Raw genomic sequence first — 22411 nt, 5'->3', positions numbered from 1 at the left:
ATGCCTCTCCACAGTGTCAAAAATCATTGCGCAAAGTATTAGCAAAAGTAGGCAAACGGGACATTACTTCAAAAATTTAAGTCTATAATAGACATTGGCCACAGTAACACTACAATGGTAAATCTTGGGTATTTGCTGGGTAGATCTTGAATACTTATATAGGATCAAGAAATCCAAATAATACCTTCCGACTAGTCATTTTGGGTGAGATCTTGGATTGTTACAAAGCCTCTGCCCATCTCTATGGGTCAAAGAAGCCATATGGTGTGATGTATTGCCGTTGCCCCCTTTGTTCATGTATTATGAGTTGTGTCACATAACGAAGCACCATGAATGGTGGGAGGTGGTTGAGTGACTTTCTTTCTTTTTTTCTTTTATTTTTTTGTATTTTTTATTTTTAACTTGTTTGGTTCATGCAAAGAATTTTTTTTACTAAAATATCTTTTTTATAAGATAATTTCTAAAAATATGATGCTTAAAAAATAATTTTAAAATATTTGGTTGATATGAAAAAATGGTACATTCTAAAGTGGTTTATAATTTATATATGGTTGAACATCTACTTTTGTAAAAAGATTGTATAAAATATATAATATATTTTTAATAAAAAAATTTATCAATAAATTTTGATGGCTTAAAAATATTTTTTTGAAAAAAGAGACCTTAATTTTTAACTGACGAGAAAAAAGTTTTTTCATATACATTGTTGTTGTAAGCTACCTACCTCAGCAGGTATAATTTTTAGTTAGAGCAGCTCAACCACTGACTTGGTGGGCCAGGCGGCGCATGTATTCCAATAACCACTCCCTTCACAGAGATGATACACTGCTGGGACCCATGGAAAAGCTTAGCTAAGCAATGCGATGGTAGCTCGCAAAAAATAACAAAAGACTCCTCTGGTTCGGGGGAAAAAAAAAGTCAACAAAAAATTAAAAAAATGCTTCTTATTTAATTAGAGTTTTTTTTAGAAAATAAATTTTTATATTTTATAAAAATAAAAAATTTATGAACATGCCCGCATTTATTCCGGTCATCAACAAAAAGAAAGACAACATGGCATGTGGACCCGCAATTTGACGAGGTCAATCAATACTAGATCTCGGAATTAAGAGGAACCCGTGGTATAGGCAACAAGGAATCTAGGATCAAAATTTTGAAAGGTGAATTTTTGAGTTATTAAACATTTGCATGCTAGTTGTAGATTTTGTTTCTGAAAATTTGTCTTTAAATTAGTTTCTATTACAGTTTACTATGATATTTGGTACTTATTTGAACATTCCTTTTTTTATTAATATATACATATATACCTTGATCCAATCCAACCAAAAATTTAGAGGCAATTTACTGGATATACTGTTAGCTTATTCTTCTTTTTCTTGTCTTTTTATCAGATTGCAAAGTGTTGATCGGATGGGCTTATGGGCGAGCACTAAAGGATTAAGATTTAGTTAGTTTCCATCATTTCAGTAAATTTGTGTTGAAAAATATTGCATAATTTGGAAATAATGACTCTTTCTAATTGAAGTTAACTTGATTTATGAAGTCAATAATGATTCAATTTTCTAGACGCTCTATCTTATATAACTTCTTGCTTTGATGCATATATGTTTGTAAAGTGAGAAATTTAGGCAAGTTTTACATATTCTATGGATCAATCCTACGAGATGTTGAATGGTGTATTATGTGCTCAGCTCATGCTCCTAGGATAGGTCTTGATGTTATCCCAATGATAAATTTTTTTTTGATTATTCAGGAAATATTGGGATAGATTTTTTCAATACAAGCGAGGCATTTAAACTTGCTCATAGCTGGCCGTTTACTTTCATTCTATCACATTATCCTCTTGTGAAAAATAAAACAAGTACTTGATGATATGTCTGGCCGTTGCGCCCAACCTCCTTCTTCTTCCTCTTCTTCGGTGGGAATGAGGATTGACACCTCTCCATCATGGGGGTGGAGGCATCTTCGACACTTTTTTTTTAAAAAAAACATCTTAGGAGCCGGGAATTAAAATTAGTGAAGTCGTTGGACGGGACATTTCAATTTTGGTCAATAGAGATTTTTTGTTATACTGAGGTCCATGGTAGGGTGGGAAAATAATTACCCGTATTTATAAATGGGTGAACATGTAGAGGAGCCGGGGACTTCCTAGTTGTTAGGGTACACTGACTTCTTCGACTTCTCTCCATGTCTCTCTAAGGAGAGGCAACATGCCAAAATAATGGTGGGTTGGCGAATCCAAACAGGTCCACAATTGGGTTGGCGAATACAAATTAGGATAAACTACGGCAAGATGATCACGTTAGTTTCACTCGACGTGGGTTTCACTTAAAGTTTATGTAGGACCTGGGATATAAAACCGGGTCAGGTTTATGCTGTGCTCATAGATGCCGTTTAGCTTTCGTCAGATAAAAACATCATGGATTCTTTCAAAACAATTTAAACAAGATTACCACACAAAGAAATCGTTCAATCAAATGATAAGGTCTTGCAAAGTTGGGACACATACATCCGGAAGTCGTGGGGGATACATCTCTTCGTTCACCATGGCCACCAACCAACAACCACACCGTAAGCGTCCTCTCTCTCTCTCTCTCTCACTCACCAACTCAGCCTGTGTCTCACTCATACATAATAAAAAAAGAAAAGACAAACAGACAGCAGAAACTTCTTGGTTTCAGGTTTCTTTACAGCTCAATATCACGTTGGATTCTCTCGACCAAAAACCCTAGCCGTACGTACGTTCACCAAACACTGCATGGCTTCAAGGATTTGCAGCTCTCGATCTCCTCCAACTCCGGACTGACTCCCCATCCCAAAGACCCCTCTATTTAAACCCCACACACCATATATTAACTCATAGGGTGATCCGGAGGAGGACAGAAGCAAATAAGTCAGCGAAAGAGAGACGGCAACCATGCTTCCCATCCTCCTCCTTTGTCTCCTCGTTTCCTCCTCTCACGCCGCAGACTTCTGCGTGGCGGATCTAACCGGCCCAGAGACCCCCTCGGGCTACCAGTGCAAGAAAGAATCTGCTGTCACCGCCGACGACTTCGTCATCACCGGCCTCGGCGTGCCCGGCAACTTTTCCACCATGTTTAAGGCAGCGCCGAAGACGGCCTTTGTCGCCCAGTTTCCTGGCCTCAATGGGCTTGGCATCTCAGCTGCCTACGTCTATTATGCCCCTGGGGGTTTTATCCCCGTCCACAGCCACCCGGCCGGCACTGAACTCCTTGTGGTCACCGAGGGCACCCTCTTGGCAGGCTTTATCTCCTCCGCCAATAACCCCTACTATAAAACCCTCAACAAGGGCGACGCCATGGTCTTCCCCCAGGGGCTGCTGCACTTCCAAGTGAATGTTGGTGAGACGACAGCGGTAGGCGTCGTGGGATTCAGCAGCCCGAGCCCTGGGATCCAAGTAACATCGCCCGCGCTCTTTTCGAACAATTTGCCATCGGCAGTGGTCGAGAAGGTTACCTACCTTGATGATGCCGAAGTGAAGAAGCTCAAGAAGATGCTCGGAGGGACCGGATAAATGAGAGAGCTCGCTGGCCGAGAGTCGATTTAATGGGTGCCGGGTTTCTTAATTTGAGGGTGTTGTCTGTGTTAAGTGTTTGATTTAGTCCTTAATTTTGTTGTGGGCATATTGGTGGTGTATGAAGTCCTGTTTCAGGTGTGGTCTTCTGTGGGCACCAAATCTAATTTTGATGTAATAAACACTAATTGTTCAATTTTTTCTCTCTTTTTTTTTTTTTAAACTTTAACATGATACCTAAATACCTCATATAAATCCCGTGCCATAGATAAAAAAAAAGGAATATGCATTTAAAAGGTGGAGATTACAGTTGGGTGTGGAACAAAAATGGAACCGTTCAGCAATATCATCAACATTCCCATTCTTCAAAATGGAAAAATAATTCTTATCGGCGAATGCTAATTAGGATTGTCCTAAAGACTTATCAATTTAACATTTATTACTTATCAAATTTGTAGAAATATCACTTAGAAAAAATTGTACACTATTCAGGCTCTTCTAGAGGAATGTCTCGTACAATTAATATGTCATATGGCATGGTTTACAATTGGTAATTAGGAAAAAACGTGTGAAGGTTATATCATGGACACAATATTGAAGGTTCTTATAAAAATAGTAAGAGATCAATAGGACCAGTTGTTTGACATTTCATATATACTTTTTGAAATGATTTAGAAATAATGCATGAATATTTCTTAAAATTCAAGAATTATATACAAACTTAATTCAAGAACTTGTCAGTTATCATCATGTTACACTTAAGGATATCAAACATTCGCTGGACATATGCATAAAATCCTCCGAATGCCATTGATTCTTTATCGAAATCCTCATGTAGGTTATGATAGATCTACAAGTGGGTAGGTCCAACTAAAGTTATAGCAATTATAATACCCACTAGGTGGGTAACTTAAGAGGGTGCCGTAATAATGAATGAATATATGCATGGAGTATTCTAGTTCGTCTTGTGCCAATGGCCCCATTCTTCTTGGTATAATGTCCATCTCATGCAGTTGCGGAGTCTTTTTCTTGGGTAAGCTATATGGCCAAGTGGTTCATCCATCATGCTCACTTGATACTTGACCCGTCTTCTTTTGATCTTTTTTGTTTTTTCTCTTTGTTGGAAATCATACTTTTATGCAGGATGAAAAAGAAAGGTTGATCATCTTTTGTCAAACTAGTCTGCTTTGTAGCCCTCTCCATTATTTTATTCAAGATCTGCACTTATTCATAGAAAAAAATTTCTTGTGGAGGTGGTTTGTCAACCTTTTAGAAACGGAGGGCTAGGAATTCACTCCTTGCTTGTGAGGTGAGAGCTCTTTGTTGCTGGATACCTTCTTGAGACTAAGAATTTCTAGAGTACCTTGATGAGGGCCAAACACGACACGCGGACCTCAGCACTTGGTTTTCAGACTGGACAATATAGTTCATTCATCTGGAGAGAGATCTATGCCCACGCCCTGGTGGTGCTCCCTAGGATCAGATGGTCTATGGGAGATGGTCATTCTATTGATATGATGGATGATAGATGGCTGACGGAGCAGCTGCTTGGTCTGTGGCCTACCATGATCAATCTAGAAAACTCGGCCGGCCGCAGAGTTTGTGACTTATTCATCTCGGGGGCGAGGAGATGGGATGAGGACGCCATATGGCGAGCCTTTAGAGTGTAGTTGGTAGAGAGATTTCTGGCTTTATCAATTTCCACTAGAGGGGAGCGTAGACAGGAGGGTCTAGAGAGTGACCGGCAAGTCGAACGTCAGTACTCAAGACCTCTATGACTTGGTTAGTGTCAAGGTGACTCGGCGGATTGAGTGAGGCTGGATTTGGAGGCTTCACATTCACCCTTACATTGCTTTATTCATTTGAAAGCTAGCATGGGGTTGCTTACCGACCATGAGTGTGCTAGCCAAACAAAGGTTGAGAATAAGTACTGAATGTGATGAATGCCCAGATTTTGAGGTGTCTATCGCCCATGTCCTGTTTGGTTGTTCATGGGCGATTCAAGTTTAGAGGGGGCTCGAGTTGCCTCAAGATTTTTGCAGTCCATGTCCTCGGTTGAAGACTTTCTTGGCTACCTGAAGGATTCTATGAGGAGCACCACTACTGTAACTTGGGGTATCATGGGTGCTTATATGGCCTACTACATTTGGCTAGATAGAAACGCCCGCATCTTTGAAAATAGAAGAATACATCCGAGGAATGTGGTGGACGGGACACTTCCACATGCTACTAAAATTACTCAATCTACTGCTTTTCTTTCATCTGGGACGGTTAGGGATATCTGGGACTCCCATCCAACTTTTATAGTGACCCAAATGGTTTTCATCTCCTAGGAGTCTCCAACTTCGAGTTTTCTTAAGGTGAACTTCGACGGCAGCATGATTGATGGCAGTATCAGAGGAGGGTCGATTTTGTGATTAGGGGTTATGATTCTAGACAAATTGCTATGAGGGTCGATGCATTTTGACACATCTGTCCCCAAAACAGAGTTGAGAGCTTCTTGGGAAGGCCTTACCTATGTGAGGCTCGTCTTGGGAGGAGACAACATCTACCTTGAAGCTGATTTCGTCATGGTAATCGAGTGGATTAAGGATCAGCACAGGATTGGTGATGGATATTTGCTGCTACTGGACATCCACAGGCTGATGAAGGGTTGTGGTGCATTTCGGGTTACTCATGTCTACTGGAAGACAAATAGGGCTGCCGACCAGGTCGCCTCCTTCGTTGCTCAGCATTCGAATAAGGTCCTCTAGGAGAACCACGAGGCTGCCTCTCCTTCTCTACAACAACTTGTTTTTTGTTTTGACTTTTCCTATTCACTCCGACATCTGGACCTATGACACCTCCAGTTTAAACGAGCACTTGGGTTAATTCTATCTTCTAGATATGCTTAAAGCCTCTCCACGAATTGGATTCCTACGCTCGGATAACGAACAAACTAAGCTATGTTTCCATGCATGGGCCCGGCATTGCATGGGCTCTTAGTAGATCACGTATCGTATCCATGCGCGTCCACATTTATTGGAATGATCCACGAAAAAAGAGTATCGTGGAATGTGGACTCTAAGTTTCCTCTTTCCCATCTTCCTTTTCTTTTAGGTTTCATATATATGTTATTATAATGATGAAATTTCTTTGATTGTCCGCGTAATGTGGGGATTTTTTTTTCTTTTTTTTGAATATACGCAAGGCATTCAAACTTGTATGAGTTAGATGCCCTCTACTTTCATTCCGTCACATCCTTCTCTTGCCAAAACCAAGATCTTGCAATCTTTGGTTTAAAGTCGGAGAGAGGCATAGAAGAGTACCGAGGGACTACCTAGTTGTTAGGGCTCATTGACTCTTATGTGTCTTTCTAGAGAGAGATTTCCACGTAGATCATGATATCAAAGTAATGTTGGATTGTACACCAAAAAAAAAAAGTAATGTTGGGTTCGTCCAACCAAATTGGCCTAGAATTTGATGTTGAAATCATCACTTATCCTAAAAGCTTAAGTTAATAGGATGAGATAGATTTATTTATATATATTTTATATTTTCTTACACTCTTCTTCACATGTGGGCCGGACTTTCTTTTAATGGGTGAGCCCAACATATGAAATTTTTAATAATAGGGTTAAAGAGTGCAGAGACATGGTTCAAACTCAGAACCTCTGCTCTGATACCATGTTGAAATCACCACTTATCTTAAAAGCTTAAGCTAATAGGATGAGATAGATCTATTTATATATATTTAATATTTTCTTACAGTATATACATATAAATATATATATATATATATATTTTATCTGGTATTGCTAATTGATTGTTTTCTTATTACTTATAGTGTACCGTTTCAAGATTCTTACTAGGTTGGAAAAGCTCATATTCTTTGCATTTTTTTTAGAGTTACAGGAGGCATAGTTTCGAATGAGAGGGACATGGAGTTGATGTTGCTAGAAGTTAGTTAGCTAGTTATCTCTTTTTTTTTGCTGATATCGATGGACATCGAAAACTTTGTAATTAAACTAGTTGATGATTTAATGTTAGTGGTATTATTGGATTGATTTAATTATAATTGTTGGTATTTTGTAGATATTGTTCATCCCATGCCTAGCATATTCTCTAGGGCATTGTCTTATGGAGTGTGCGGCCGTGTTATGTGGTCGGACCTAAGTGTTGGGTTTGGGGTATGAAGGAAGTGGTACTAGAGCTTAAGGTTTAGGATTATAGGATTTAAGTATGCGGGTAGACATCTATGGAAAATTAAAAATCACTGTTATGAATAGGAGGCATATTTGTGATGTTGAAGTCATTTAGACTAAAGTAATATGTAGAAGTTGATAATGACATTGTAGGATTATATGGCACGAGGGTGTGGACGTATGTTTGCTAGGAGGCCTACACAATTTTAGGTTAGTGATTATGTTTTGTTGAAGGTATCTCCCACTAAGGGTGTGATGAGGTTTGGGGTTTGCGGTAAATTAAGCTTTAGGTATGTTAGTCCATTTGAAATCTTAGACAGGGTCAGAGAAGTGGCATATCAATTGGCATTATCACCGGCTCTATCAGATGTGCATAATGTATTCCATATTTCGATGCGGAAGAAATATGTTTTAGACCTGAATCATGTGGTAGCATGAGCCATTGTCTCTTCATGAGAATTTAACCTACAAAGAGTTTCCAATACGAATTGTAGACAAAAAGAATCAGATATTATGACATCGAACGATTCCTTTTGTGAAAGTATAATGTAATAATCATTCAGAAAGAGAGGCTACTTGGGAGCTCAAAGATGAGATGATCGTCAAACATCCACAACTTTTGAAACTTCATGTATATTAATTTCGGAGACGATATTATTTTAAGGGGAGAGAATTAGCGGCCCATAGGCTTGTGGGCCGGCCCAAAGGGGGCAAGCTAAACTCCTCACGTGTAGCGGACGTGAGGGAAGCGAGGAAGAAGACTCCGACTCCTCCCCGATCATGATTATGCCAAAAAAATTGGAGTTTCAAGGCGATTCAAAGACCAAATCCTAGCCGGAGTCTTCTTCCTCCCCGATCATGATTATGCCAAAAAAATTGGAGTTTCAAGGTGATTCAAAGACCATATCTTGCCTAGTTATGACCACTCATCCTTCTCTTTTGAGATCCATCAAAGAATAGGCAAGATTTCACCACTGTTCCCAAGCTCTTTCTGAGTTTCTTCCTCCGATTTTTGCTGGTAAGAGTCACCAGATTTTCGTTGGATTGAGGTAGGATCCCTTCTCTTCTTTCGATCTTCTTGCCATATTTTGCCATGATTTGAGCGAGTGAATCGCCGAGAAATCATCCAAAATAGAGGTGTCCTATTTCAGTGCTCTTTTCCGAGTTTTGCCATCACTAGCCACCGAGTTTGGCCGAGGTTGTGGCCATCATCGGGTGAGCAGCCGGCCATCGCAATTGCCACCTTTTACTTGCAGGGGGGAAAGTAGAAAGGAGAAGGAGAAGATGAACTTCTCCATTCATGAAAAGAGAAGAGAGTTTTCTCTCTCTTTTTCCCTCTTCTCTCTTTTCTCATTCTTTTTCTGCTCTCTATTTCTCTCTAGTTTCTCTCTCTTCTTTCTTCCTATTTTCTCTCTCTCTTGGTGTCTCTCTCTAGTTGATGGAGGTAAGTGGTAGAAGGGACTCAGGGGACCTAGTGATGGATCCCTAGTAGATGCCGGTAGGCGGTCTAGGTTACTAGTCCACTGTTTGATTTTTTTTTGATAATCAAGTTTGATTCTATAGAGAAAGAGTCATCTGTGCAAGAGGATTTTGATCGGAGTATTTTGCACTCTAGCTCGTAGACCATAAAGTGGGTCAGTCTTTGTTGTATTTAATCAGTCTTTGATAGAAATAAAAAATAACAAAATATAGTTTCAACTAACCTCGTCATGCGATAGCTTCTACGAGTTTATCCATGGGAGCTGCTGCTTCCCCAGTGCCTTGTTCTGCTACCTGAGGTCTCAGCAATCCCTTGACATCCCTCTCCTCCCGGAGCTTCTTCATCGGAGGAGTCAGTGTCGCTTCCGAAGGCGTCCATGGGCTTATGCATGAGATAGCCTCCACGAGCTTATGCGCGGGATAGCCTTTACGAGCTTACGCATGGGATAGCCTCTATGAGCTTATGCGTAGGATAGCCTCTACACGCTTATGCATAAAATAGCCTCCATGGGCTTATGCGTGGGATTTTATCAGTCTTGGAATGGGTCATGATCTTGGTTAGTCTAAAGTCAGAACATAATTGATAAGGAATATGGAAATCAAGTTAATGAGAAACAGATAATATGATTTTAAGAAATTATTGTTGAACAATTAGTTTCATTTGAGATATATGTATATATATACATATATTTCTATGATAAGATTATGATGTGCATATTATTCGTAAGAGCTTTTCGAGTATTGATACGATATTTATTTTATCTGGTATTGCTAATTGATTATTTTTTATTACTTAGAGTGTAGCGGTTCGGAATTCCTATGAGGCTGGAAAAGCTCATATTCTTCTTTGCATTTTTTTTTTCCAGAGTCACAGAAGGTGTAGTTTCAAATGGGAGGGACGTGGAGTTGGTGTTGCTAGTAGTTAGGTAGCTAGTTATCTCTTTTATTTTGCTGATACCGATGGACATGAGAACTTTTGTAATTGAATTAGTTGATGATTTAATGTTAGTGATATTATTAGATTGAGTTAATTATAATTGTTTGTAATATATGGATATTGTTCATCAGGTCTAGCATATTCTTTAGGGCACTAGCCTAGGGAATGTGCAGCTGTGCTATGTGGCCGGACTCGGATGTTGGATTCGGGGCTGTGACATAGGGCCCCTCCCTCCTCTTCTTCTTCTTCGTCACGTCTTTCTTCCACGTCAATTTTTTTTGCCATCTCTTCATCATCCTCGAGAGAAGTCATCCAAAGTGAGTTTAGATCGTTTCCCTAGCTCGTAATCCGTCTGCTCTTGGTCGTTTACTTGATCCAACCACGAAGGAAAACCCTGTTTTTTCCTCTCCCTAACACCTTATCTGAATTGAGAAAAATGAATAAAGAAGAAAGAGAGGAGAGAGAGCAAGAGTTCCCTCAGTGGTTAAGAGAGAAGAGAGTCTCTCTTTTGGTTAGAAACTATAGTACGTAAGAAAGTAAGATGAAGAGAGTTAAAATCCGTCATTTGCATTAAAAAAAGTGAGAAGAAACGAACCTTTAGTATGTTTTCAGTAACCAATCCATGCACATCCGGTATCCAAATCCATCGGGCAGCAGCTCCCATACGAGATGAAAAATATCTCTAGTATATCTTTCCGGTTCCAAACACCTGCAGTAGAGCCACGGCATCTCATGTTCCCTGCATTATCAAATGAGATAGTTTCAAATTAATAATCCATATCGACATGCAAATTGTAAAAAGTGGGCTTTAGGCAGTGGGAATTATTGATGCCCATGGATAGAATAGAGTATCTGTATCCAGTATCCTCTCCACTGCGAGGACTCTATATAGAGTCCATTCTTTACAAGGAGAGACACCCCTCGCCCCTCGGTCTACCATCCTGCAGAGGAAGCAAAGAACCATATCTCTATAACAACAGTTGTACCCAAGGCTTGTTTTGCTGTTGCAAGACATCTATAACAAGCTTGAACAAATACCTGGATAACTGCAAAACGGTATTAGACATAGAAGTAGCAGAAAGCCAATAATTGAAATAGTATTGAGAATAGGATTAACAAGAGTAATAGGGCCCGCTGAAGAAAGATTGTCCCACTTTCAATCAAATGCTGCTACCGTGCCATAGGCTTCCTCTTGCCTGCAATAAGAGACCCAAGTAGTTGGAAGGAAACGCACCCAATAGTATTTTGTATGGATGGTAATGTGGAGTGGAAGCTCGAAATTATTTGCATCTGATCGTTCTTGCACCTGATGCTCTAAGTCCGTTTTGTCAGCTTTCAGCTGAGACCGTGATTCACATGCTCTATGGAAGTAGACGTGCAAGTTTGCTTTGGCAGGGAACTTTGCCTATGCAGTACCTTTTTTTCAGCGACTTGCAGGTCTATTTAGTTCTACATTGGCTATATTTTAGATAGATCTTTTGTAATTATATAGAGCCAAAGAATCTAAATAATATTTTCTAACTAGTTTTTAAGGGACATTCTAGGTTGCGGTATGGCTACTGTCTTTCTTCTGCTGATCCAAATCTGATGACAGAAAAAGTATAGCCAAAACTAAAAGGTGTTTACTGAAGGAGCTATTTTGAAGGCCAAGGTTTTATGGCAGGATTCTCAACAGTAGATTGGGGTTTATGGGGTGGCGTGTTTGTCTTTTGGTGGCTTTATGTTCTCCTTGCTGGTTCTACAAAATCACTCCAAAATATTTCAGGAGCATCTTTGGTTGCTTCAACCTCAACTCCAACATTGCATTTCAATATATGCTACGACCCTGTCAACCTTTATTTTGGCCATTTTGCAATCAGGATTGAGACTGAATCATCTCCTCGGCTGGGTTGAAAATGAGAGACCCACTCATGCAATCACAACCGCGCATCATTATAATCACATAATAATCCATAATTGCATGAGCTCTACATTATATCACACACGTATTGCATTATCCCATGCACCGCAGAGGATTCATGTAATTAAAACCATCGCACCATACACAAATCATCTCAATTTAGGACGAACAACCTACCATCTACAACACCAGACACTACTTGTTATTGAAGCTTTTTTTTCCAGAAATTTTTGCATATATATATATATATATATATATCTTTACAAATTTATTACTTACATGCATATCTTTATAAATTATTTTTAAATAACTAATGAGGATATAAATATAAATAGTAAATTTGAGAAGATATTCATATAATTTTAGATATTTATAAAAATATACGCAAAAAAAAATCTTATATTGTACGACATTCTAAGGTGCAGACATTTGGTGTTTTTTTTAAGAGGATGTTGCTATCATAGCAATGATAGATTTTGCTGTTAATGATATTTGTTTATATATCTCGCATGACAAGTCGATTAATATTTAACGCATCAACTCATATTTACTATAAACAGGACATCAAGGCCATGGCCCACAAGAATGGCTCAACCTGACTCTCCATGCGTTATTATAGTAAGTTGTTGCCACGCTGGCAAACAGGAGTTGGCAAGATGTTGGATGGCTAAAAGCTTCCGCTCCATTGCCAGACTGTCTCCTACCTCCTCTCCTCCTTTCCCTCCCCTTCTCTCTCGTCAACAACAAATCCAGAGAGAACGAAGCAGCGATCAGAAAATCCAACAACCCCCAAATGTCTGATCCAGAAGAGTAGGAGAAGGAGAAACAGAGGAAAATTCTATCTAATATTAGCAGTTATCTTCTTTCAAAAATGAGTCTTTTCGGCCTCGGAAACAGGTCCATTTCACCATCCTTCTTCCTTTCTTTCGTACTTTTTAATCTCTTGGAGATTCCAGTCATGTAGGGCTTGACCATGGTGTGCTCTGGGGTTTCTTCCAATTCTTTTAGATTTCTTTTGCAAATTTTGGCGCTTGTATTAAGAGATTTGATGAAATGAAGCCTTTGTAAATGTATAGCAGATCGAGAAGCTGAGTTTCTTATCTGTGAATAAAATGGCGGTGGTTTTGTTTGTGTTGTTAGATTTTTATGCCATTATTTTGATTCCTTCGTAAAAAGTTCATGGATTAATGTATTGGCTTGTGTGAACAGGAACCAGAAGACATTTCGGCCCAAAAAGAATGCTCCATCTGGAAACAAGGTAAGGACTTTTTCTTGACAATTGTGGGATTAAGACTCTCAAGTTTAGAGCTTGCAATCAAGGCCATAGTTTTATAGATTATTGATATTTCAGTACTTCTTAGAATGTTTCTTTCATGGATAATTATGTGATGATGGCAGAGCTGGCGGGATTTAATAATCTCTATGGATAATCATGGCAGGAATCTACTCGTTTTCTTGTATTATATGAAAATGCTTATCGAAAATGTTGGATTGTAGGTTGTATGTCTATGCTGCGTAATTGTGTCTTGAGTGCAGAATCAGTGGCTTGATGGATTACCTCTTGAATTATTTTATTTATTAGTCAATGTTCATGTCTTAATCAGAAGGCCTAGTCAACTTTTAGTCGCCAATTAACTATGTTTATTTTATCACTGGCCCATATTCTTGTTACTATTTTCTTTTTCTGTCGATTTATGTAATCAAGCATTGGAAAATACTGATGTGCTTTGACTGGTCTGTACTTGTACCTAACTGTTAAAAGATCTTATGCATTAATCATTACAATTCCTCATGGACTATACCAAGTGTATCTCAGTGTCAGTACTATTTTGTTACTAGCCTTAGTACAACACATGCAATCAACATTATAACCCTTGTTTTACCTTTTTGTATGTTACTTTCCTATTTTTCTGATTTTTTATTCTGTCAACAAATACCTCCAACATTTTATTATTCCTCTGTTTCCTTTTTTTTCTTTTAAGTTTGGTCGGTACCCTCAAATCTCCATTATGATATACTAACTCATGTTTTCAGCAAATGAACAGCCCCCTAGCGCTGCCCAAAGGCATGAACTTATAATTTGTGAGTTTTTTTTATATAGTTTGGCTTGTTTTTTAGTTTGGTTCTTTGACTTGTGTTTTTTTGGGCTCGAGATGAATATTCATACGTTGCTTTATTCATCTAGACTCTTTCCAAGTGTAGGGTAATCTTGGAAGATTTCTCCTTGGTTCCTTGAGTGACCAAAAGATGTCTTCCTACCGACCAATTGATCTAAGGTGCCACTATGTGACCTTCTTTAGTCCAAAGTTATTTCGGCCAAGAATTCAGTACCAACTCACAAAATGTTAAATGATAGATTGAGATTAAACCAAGGTTTGCTGAACCAAAGAGGAAGGGGGAGAGGGAGAAGGAGAGAAAGGAAGAAAAGAGAGAGAGAGGGAGGGGGGAGAGGGAGAGGGAGGAAGGGAGGGTGAGAGAGAGGCCGATAGAGAGAGAGAGAGAGAGAGAGAGAGAGAGAGAGAGAGCTCGAACAATCTTCATCATCATCGTCAAGGGGGAGACAGGGAGAGAGGGAGGGAGGGAGAGGGAGAGAGAGGAAGGGAGGGAGAGAGGCCGAGAGAGAGGGGGCTTGAATAGCCCTTGTCATTGTCGTCAGGGGGAGAGAGGGACTTACCTAGCTGGGCGAGGATAGAGGGGATTAGGGTTTCGAAGGGGAAGGGGCAAACAAAGTGAAGTTGAGAGAGACATGCCGAATCTGAGTGAAAGAAGCAAAGCAGAGGGGTGAACAAAGTGATCGGATTGGGCGAGCCTTATATACTGAATCGAAGCCTTGAACTGTGCCAGTAACCAACTGGTTTGGTTCAGTGCGCCCAGAACCAGCTAGTTTGGCATGGTTTGGCTAACCTTGATTTAAACCTTAAAATATCCTCAAGCTTAGATGAAACCTCGCTTGATTTTTATTGTGGTTAAGAACATGTGAGCTACACATTAGCTTCCATTGACTTCTTTTTAACTTGCTCCCTCCAGAGCTTCTGTGTTTTGTATTTTTGTTTCCTCTCTTACCTGATACATTCCAATACATTTAATACATGCAATATATATTCAGTGTCCATCAATGTTACTATTTTTCTATACCCCTCCCAAAATGTGATGCTTATTTGCCAGATTTCTAATGTTATATTGAATTGCAATAAAGTCAGTAATATTTTGCTGCTCATGATTTGAATAATTTATAACTAGCCGGATTTCTTACTTTCTGCCTTTGGATCTAGAACTATTGAAAGCCATTCTCCTTCATTATTTTGTATATACCTTTTTGACCATTTGCTCCTAGTTATTCCAAATTTCTTCATTTTCATCATCATTTATAATTTTGGATCTCCATTTTTTTATTCATCATACTTGATATGCTCCCTCTAACATAGTATTCAAACATGCTAGTAAGCTGTCATTTTGAAAAGTGAAAATTTTCATTTAATGGAACAAAGTTTTGACACTTTTTTTTTTTTCCACTCTCCTCTCTCAGTTCTTATTCTATAAGATGTATAGACTAAATTTGAAACATTTTCATTAAATATTGATTCCTTTCTATATCTTTCCTTGGTCAACCTTTTTTTGTTGATATCTCTATGAATATTTTATTTCCTGTGTGTGGCATTCTAGCACATCTTATACTGCATAACAGTACAAAGCATTAACTCAATATGATAACTTTCTCTATTGCACTAAATTTAGCCTCAACAGCATTTTGGGCAAGGTTTGATGTCCTGCTGAAACAGGACAGTGCTATCGTTATAGTACCATTCCAATGGGAAAATAGGACCAGGACACCTTATGAGACATTAGTCCTATATCGAATTGGGACTTCTCACCCATCTCAGCCTAACTAGCTGTTTCAAGGCTTGGCTAGGCTGGTAAACATGCAACCCCACCAGGTCACCTAATTCTGAAAAGAAAAAGAGAGTAGCGGGGACCTAAACTTTCTTTCCTTTTCTTAGTCACAGGCATACTGTGGTTAGAGACCAAGAAAAGAAGAAGGAAAGAGAGGGGTGAAGAGACAGAGGAAGTGATGTCTCACAAATATCTGTTGATAATGTGTCAAATATTGTTATACCAATACCTGCCCCATACACCTCATCATTGTCACAAAAAGCACTTAAACATGTTAAAAATTACTATGAATCTATTTAAGATAAAAAAAACTTTAACTTTTAAAAATATAGAAATGTCCCAGTACCTAGATTAGGACCATCTCAAAAATAGGGATGGTACCATCCCAGTAATGTACTATCCCAATGAAATACTATGGGTATTTAAGCCTTGCTTTGGGGTCTTTATTTTAGTTGTCTATTACTAATGTGTTGCTAGTCATGTCTTGAAGCAATTTATTTTTATATTATTTGTCTATGAATCTGAACATTATTATGAATACTGCCTATGCACCTCTTTCAGTAAAAAAAAATATGAGAGAGAGAGAGAGAAAGAAAGAAAGAAAATAAAAGAAAAGAAATAACTGCCTACACTAAGATTCTTCATGTCAAACACTTGCGATCCATTCTTCACCATCCACACATTACCAAATTCACCAGGATCATAGTTATACTGTTTTGGAAGGTAAGCTGTGTCCAAAAATGGGATGGCATATGTCAGTTTGATGGTTAATTGAAAAAAATTCTAGTGACACAATATGAAACACTCACACATCTCAAGTAAGATCTTTGTCTCCCCTGTCCTTAAAATAATTTTTTTTTTCTGCTGCATATATTTATTTGTGTGAGCTTTTTAGTTTTGTAACATAAGCATTTGAACAAAATTTTAGTTTGATGCAGTTCACAATACACTCAACTCTGGGTCACTGAAATCCACAAAATTTGCCAAGCATGATTTCTTATACTCATTTTTCGTTGTTATCAAACAGGGGGCGCAGCTGAAAAGACACATTGATGCTACATTAGGTAGTGGGAACCTAAGGGAGGCTGTACGATTACCACCTGGGGAGGACCTTAATGAATGGCTTGCTGTCAATAGTATAGCTCTAACACTCTGAGTATTTCCATGTAGAACTACTATGGTGGTGATATATAGAATAGGACATTATCATATCTCTATGCTTGCTTATATGTCATTTTTTCCATCATTGACGGGCAACTCAGTCCACCTGAAAAACTTTTCCCCTGGATTACTGGATCTTAACATTTGTTATTTTAATTCCGTACTTCATTTTTTCCTCTGCAGCTGTTGACTTCTTCAATCAGGTTAATATTTTGTATGGCACTCTCATAGAATTTTGCACACCAACCAGCTGCCCAACAATGTCAGCAGGAGCAAAGTATTATTCTATCACCACTGGTCAATCCTATTTGGATTTATTTTAATAAATGCATATGAGTGCAATTTCTAATCTTTTTCTGTCAGCAAAAATAGTTGAATGAAGCATTGTTTCTCTAGGATATGCTCTAATGGGGGATGAAATTCTACAGGTTTGAGTATAGGTGGGCCGATGGAGTTCAAATTAAAAAGCCTATCGAGGTTTCTGCGCCAAAATATGTAGATTATTTGATGGACTGGATCGAATCGCAGCTTGATGATGAAAACATATTTCCACAAAAACTTGGTACTTATATGTCCATGAGATAGATATAATGCTCAAGAGATATAATGGTTTGTGCCCCTTGAATTTTTATCAGTTCTGACTTACTGATATCTACTTCAGGGGTGCCATTTCCTCCAAATTTTCATGATGTTGTCAAAACGATATTCAAACGTCTGTTTCGGGTGTATGCTCATATTTATCATTCACATTTTCAAAAAATTGTGAGTCTGAAGGAAGAGGCTCATCTCAATACTTGCTTCAAGCACTTCATTTTATTTATATGGGTAAATATCTATCCTTGATGTAAGCAAGCAGTATTTTATTCTGGTGTTTAGCAGACTATCTAGCTGGCTACTCTTTCCTCTTGCCTTGGTTTACATGACATAACTGACTCTTCCTGAAGATCTTTGTTGCAATTTATCTGCCATATCTAGATGATTTATGCCCTGCATCTTGGACTAGAACTATAAAATAATATTATCCTGAGTCCTTATCAAGAATAAAATGTTACTGAAGATAAAAATCAGTTATATCTGAAACTTCATTTCACAATGATTCCATATATTTTTAGTTATTAGTTGATATTACTGTTTCCTCAGTATTTATTCCCTCTATAAAAATTCATGGTTGCTAGAAGAATGTCAAAGCTTCTTAACATGGCAACAGTTCAGCTCTCAGGTTACAACATGTCCAGCTCCAATTTTTGGTCCATGCAAAGGAAGTGTATGGAAGTGCTTTGTGTTATACAAGTTTTTTTTTTTTTTTTAATTTCTGGAAAATACAGAAGAGGCTTCGCCATGTGGTTTTGACATGTACAAAAATTCAACAAAATTACACACTTTCTCCTCTAAAGGAGATACTTATAGTGAGATGCCAATATCCAATGTTTGTGAGACTCCATCAAAGATTTGACTGCTAGCTAGTAAATCATTGATTTTCGAGTCCAGATTGCATCGAGATTTTAAATTATCTTCTCGTTATATTTTTCAACATTTTATGCAATAATATGGTTTGAAATAATTAGAAATGTAAGACCCATTTGTTGCATAGGGTGTCACGGGTTTCAAACGAAGAAAATGTCTATCCGTGCATGGGGATAAAGCTGTATACATCTAACCCTCCCAAACCTATAATGGTGGGAGCCTCGCGCATTGGAATGCTCTTTTCTTAGAAATATAAGATCCATAATAATTTTAGATATCTCAACTGATGTCCTTCATACCTTATATCGTAAATATTCTTTTTTTCCCATATCAAGGTGAGTTTCTTCTTGTGGTGGGAGATGTAGATTAGAATTTGCAATGAAGTGTACATCACAATGTCATTTGCAAGACAATTTTTGGTACTGGCAATGATCTTCTGGCCAATTAGGGGTCATTACTTGTTGCAATGGTAAAAGGCTTGGGCTGACAAGCATGATTCGACTCTTGGGGCAGCCACTTTGTTGAAAAAAAAAGTCAAAGGTTTGATCTAACACCCGGAACACCCCTCCTAGGGCATAAATTGTTGGGACCATAAATGGGTTGGCCTTTTTAATGATCTTTCTGGCCAATAGTTGTTCGCTCAGTTGGTTGGTACCCCTCTCTTAAGGGCTTGACTTTAGGGGAGGACCAATATTCAAGAGTTGGGATCCTCTCAAGTTCATGACTGGATCAAATAGATCCAATCTTACCATCAGTGCCATCCATGTATTGCATGATGGCCTGTGATGGGGCAGCGCCGGTTTAATGCATGGGGCAGACTGGAGAGGATCCAAACTGAAGGTTCAAACCTTGGTGGTGGTCCATTATCACTGTATTGCTCCAAAAAAAGGAGCAACGATCATTATGCTACATTTCTTAGATAGACCACCTCTATAAAATTAATCAGCTGACATTGGTTGAGATCGATTTTCGCTTACTGGAAATTAGGATCTGCATCTCTTCATTTTTGCATCACCATTTGTGAGGTAATTACTAAAGGAATAAATGCATCTATGTCACAATCATATTCTTGTGCATACTTCTTTTATTTATGAAAGGAAGAGAGTTTGCAATGACATCAGAATTTATGCAGAATTAGTTACCATTTGTGTCCCTTCTTTGAAGAAGAACCAATTTAAATTTAGTGGACATACTGGCTAATACCACGAGAAAAGCTTATGATCTTTAGCTTCTCTTGAAAGAAAATGCTTTGTATCCACCAAAACCTCCCTGAAATGGCTGCAACTCATGGATTTTTCTGAACTGCCAAGGACAAAGTTAGCATTTTTGCCCAAATCAATAACCTTAGTTTTTGGGACAATGTGGCAGCATTCTTTCTGAAAACAAATGAATGCAGCCAAAGCAGAATGATTGTACTCCTTAAGCTTGTTCAAGCTGAAGTATGAGGCACTTTCTGTACCTGATAAGGGGAAGTTACTTAATATACCCTCATATTTGAGGAACTGATGTCTTTGTTAAAGTATTACAAGGTATAGAGGCCAACTTTCTTAAATTGTGATGTAGAAATAAGCTTGCAGAACTTAATGAAAGTGGAAAACCATCATTCCAGTTGGTACGTATTAAGCTCTTTCTGTAATCAATGCACTGTTTATAGGCAATATTTTTCTCAGCTGACATACCAAAATAAAGACAGTTATTACTTGTGAACAAGAGCAAAACTTAGCTTTGGAAATACAGCTTATGATAAGAGATATGTTGTGAAAGAGGTCAGTGTTGATTTTCTGTGCTTAATCTAGATGTGGTTTGTATCCAAAAATGTTTCTTCTAGCTGCTGGTCTACATTTGCTTTGAAGCAAACTTTAAGGTGGTGAAGTTTCAGATTCTTAATCAACAAGCATGTACTTTGGAGCTATGAACTCGTCTCTGTACTTTTGTGATTCATTTATAGATCCAGATCCTTTTGAATGCATGTACTATAGGGACCAGTAAAGCCACAAACTGATAGCAAAAAGTGCTCATGTAAACCTTCGAACCTTAATATGTATGAATTCCTACTAGGGGTTGAGCAATATCTTACTGATGTTCCATATTTGGGTTTCTAGCTGTGGAATGTAATGTGGCTTAATTACTGTGCTAATTTACGTTGTGGGTTCTTAAGCTCCTACCCAGATTTGAGATCATATTTTTAATAGTTGTGCAAATGATACCTTTAAAATATGATGGTTATTACATCATACTCTTCAACATTTATTACATGCAGCCATAAATCCAGAATGGCCGATTGTTATGCCATCTCCTTACTCAATGCTAAACTTATCAGATGACAATATTTACATTTTTAGCTGTACCATTCTTTGGCCAAAATCAAGTGTTCTTAATTTGTGATTCATTAAATACTGAAATATATAGCTGAATGCTTCATTCATCTAACTGCTTGTTCTTGATTCATTTGTTTTGCAGGAATTCCGTCTGATCGATGAGGGTGAACTTGCACCTCTTCGTGATCTAATTGAATCTATCATTGTTGCACATTGAAAAAAAATGACAATCCTGAAAAGTAATTGACAAAAAATAACCAACCAGGATCCTGGTTGCTCTTTTTAACTATTAGTGTTTACAGGTAATGATTGTGAAGAAAAACATAGAAAATACAGGCAATCCTCTTTGATCTTTTTTGATTAATTGAAACAAGACCTTAAAAATGTTGTTTTATTGGTTGTTTTCTTGTTGTTGTGCTCGAATGCACAAGAACGCTGCCTCGATATGGCTGAGTGATCATGCCGGCATTTCTAATAGGGAAGCTCTATTTTAGACATTATTTTCTAACTGTTATTCTAAATTATCTCACCTGCTCCTACATTTTGTACTTCTATGGCAATCATAGGCTGATGGGATGGGTTTCAGGAGCAATGTTAACAACAGATTCTGAAGCCACATAGAAATTCCTATGCAAGTATTTGATAGTTTGACATCAGTTTGCATCACTCTTGCATTGTCTTGCCCCCTGATATATTTGACATGTATTTTGCATTAAAAGATGTTGGGATTACTGCCAGTGGCCAATTGGTTCATTGGAATTATTTGGCTTGGCTGGATACTTGCATCCATGCTAAAATGAAGTCTGTTCTGAAGAAGAGATAATACAACAACAGAATACATCAGTAAAGTTAAACAATTAGCAAATAGTGGGGGGGAGAATACGAAGGGGGTAATTAGTATAGTAGTACAGCTATTGGCTGTTGCTCAAGTGCCTCTGTTCGTGCCACGAGATAAAATGGAACTTGTTTCTCATTTGATGGCTGGAAAGCCAAAGACCAAATAAAAAAAAAAAAAAACAGTCTCGTCTATCTTACATGATCTAAAAATAAAATAAACTGGCTTTTGTTCTAATATCATGAAGATGGCCAAGCCGTAGACATGGATCTTGTTCATGACACTACCGCCTGTTGAATGTCAAGTCAGAGTGCGAATCCGGACATGCCTAAGATTGCTACAGATTTTTACTGTTGAGCACAATGACAGCTTTTGTTCCAAAATGCTTTTTGACCTCAAACACATCTTGGAAGATAAAGAACATAAAATCCCTCAATATTTCCAATTTTATAAGATGTCTCCAAATAGACATAATCCTTCATAGTTAAAACAGATTATTGCATTCCATAATTTTCATTTTTTTTCTTTTTTCAAACTCATAATAAGCAACAGCTGCCCTGCCAACCAATGCAAACTATCCACAAAGTGTAAAAGTTCCTTCAGTTAAAATAAAAAATCATAATAATCAACAATTCTGGAATTAAAAATCCTTTTGTTTTAATGATATAACTAACTAGACCATAAAATGCATTTGCCAAGAGAAGAAA

General features: G+C 38.1%; 2 protein-coding genes across 2 annotated transcripts; both read left to right on the top strand.

Annotated features, from left to right (window-relative positions):
- Positions 1 to 2506: 2506 nt before the first annotated feature.
- On the top strand, positions 2507 to 3745 carry LOC103704906 (germin-like protein 8-14). The gene has a single exon (XM_008788411.4). It carries the CDS (start codon positions 2918 to 2920, stop codon positions 3533 to 3535), a length of 618 nt encoding a protein of 205 aa, XP_008786633.1. The 5' UTR covers positions 2507 to 2917; the 3' UTR covers positions 3536 to 3745.
- Positions 3746 to 12691: 8946 nt separating this feature from the next.
- On the top strand, positions 12692 to 21369 carry LOC103704907 (MOB kinase activator-like 1A). Its single transcript, XM_008788413.4, has 7 exons — positions 12692 to 12932; positions 13245 to 13293; positions 16954 to 17062; positions 17271 to 17364; positions 17516 to 17649; positions 17749 to 17912; positions 21012 to 21369. Exons 1-7 carry the CDS (start codon positions 12907 to 12909, stop codon positions 21084 to 21086), a joined length of 651 nt encoding a protein of 216 aa, XP_008786635.1. The 5' UTR covers positions 12692 to 12906; the 3' UTR covers positions 21087 to 21369.
- The last annotated feature ends 1042 nt before the right edge of the window (positions 21370 to 22411 follow it).

Source organism: Phoenix dactylifera, chromosome 8, assembly GCF_009389715.1.
Source record: "Phoenix dactylifera cultivar Barhee BC4 chromosome 8, palm_55x_up_171113_PBpolish2nd_filt_p, whole genome shotgun sequence".
Lineage (NCBI taxonomy): Eukaryota > Viridiplantae > Streptophyta > Magnoliopsida > Arecales > Arecaceae > Phoenix > Phoenix dactylifera.
The sequence above is the reverse complement of the archived record's forward strand: the minus strand, read 5'-3'. Positions and strand labels throughout refer to the sequence as shown.

Bases quoted from the DNA above. Each gene is read 5' to 3' on its own strand.
- LOC103704906 (XM_008788411.4), top strand. From the start codon at position 2,918: ATGCTTCCCATCCTCCTCCTTTGTCTCCTCGTTTCCTCCTCTCACGCC.
- LOC103704907 (XM_008788413.4), top strand. From the start codon at position 12,907: ATGAGTCTTTTCGGCCTCGGAAACAG. The intron at 17,063-17,270 runs GTATAGCTCTAA...TTTCCTCTGCAG, and splicing joins TGAATGGCTTGCTGTCAATA to CTGTTGACTTCTTCAATCAG. The intron at 17,365-17,515 runs GTATTATTCTAT...GAAATTCTACAG, and splicing joins ACAATGTCAGCAGGAGCAAA to GTTTGAGTATAGGTGGGCCG.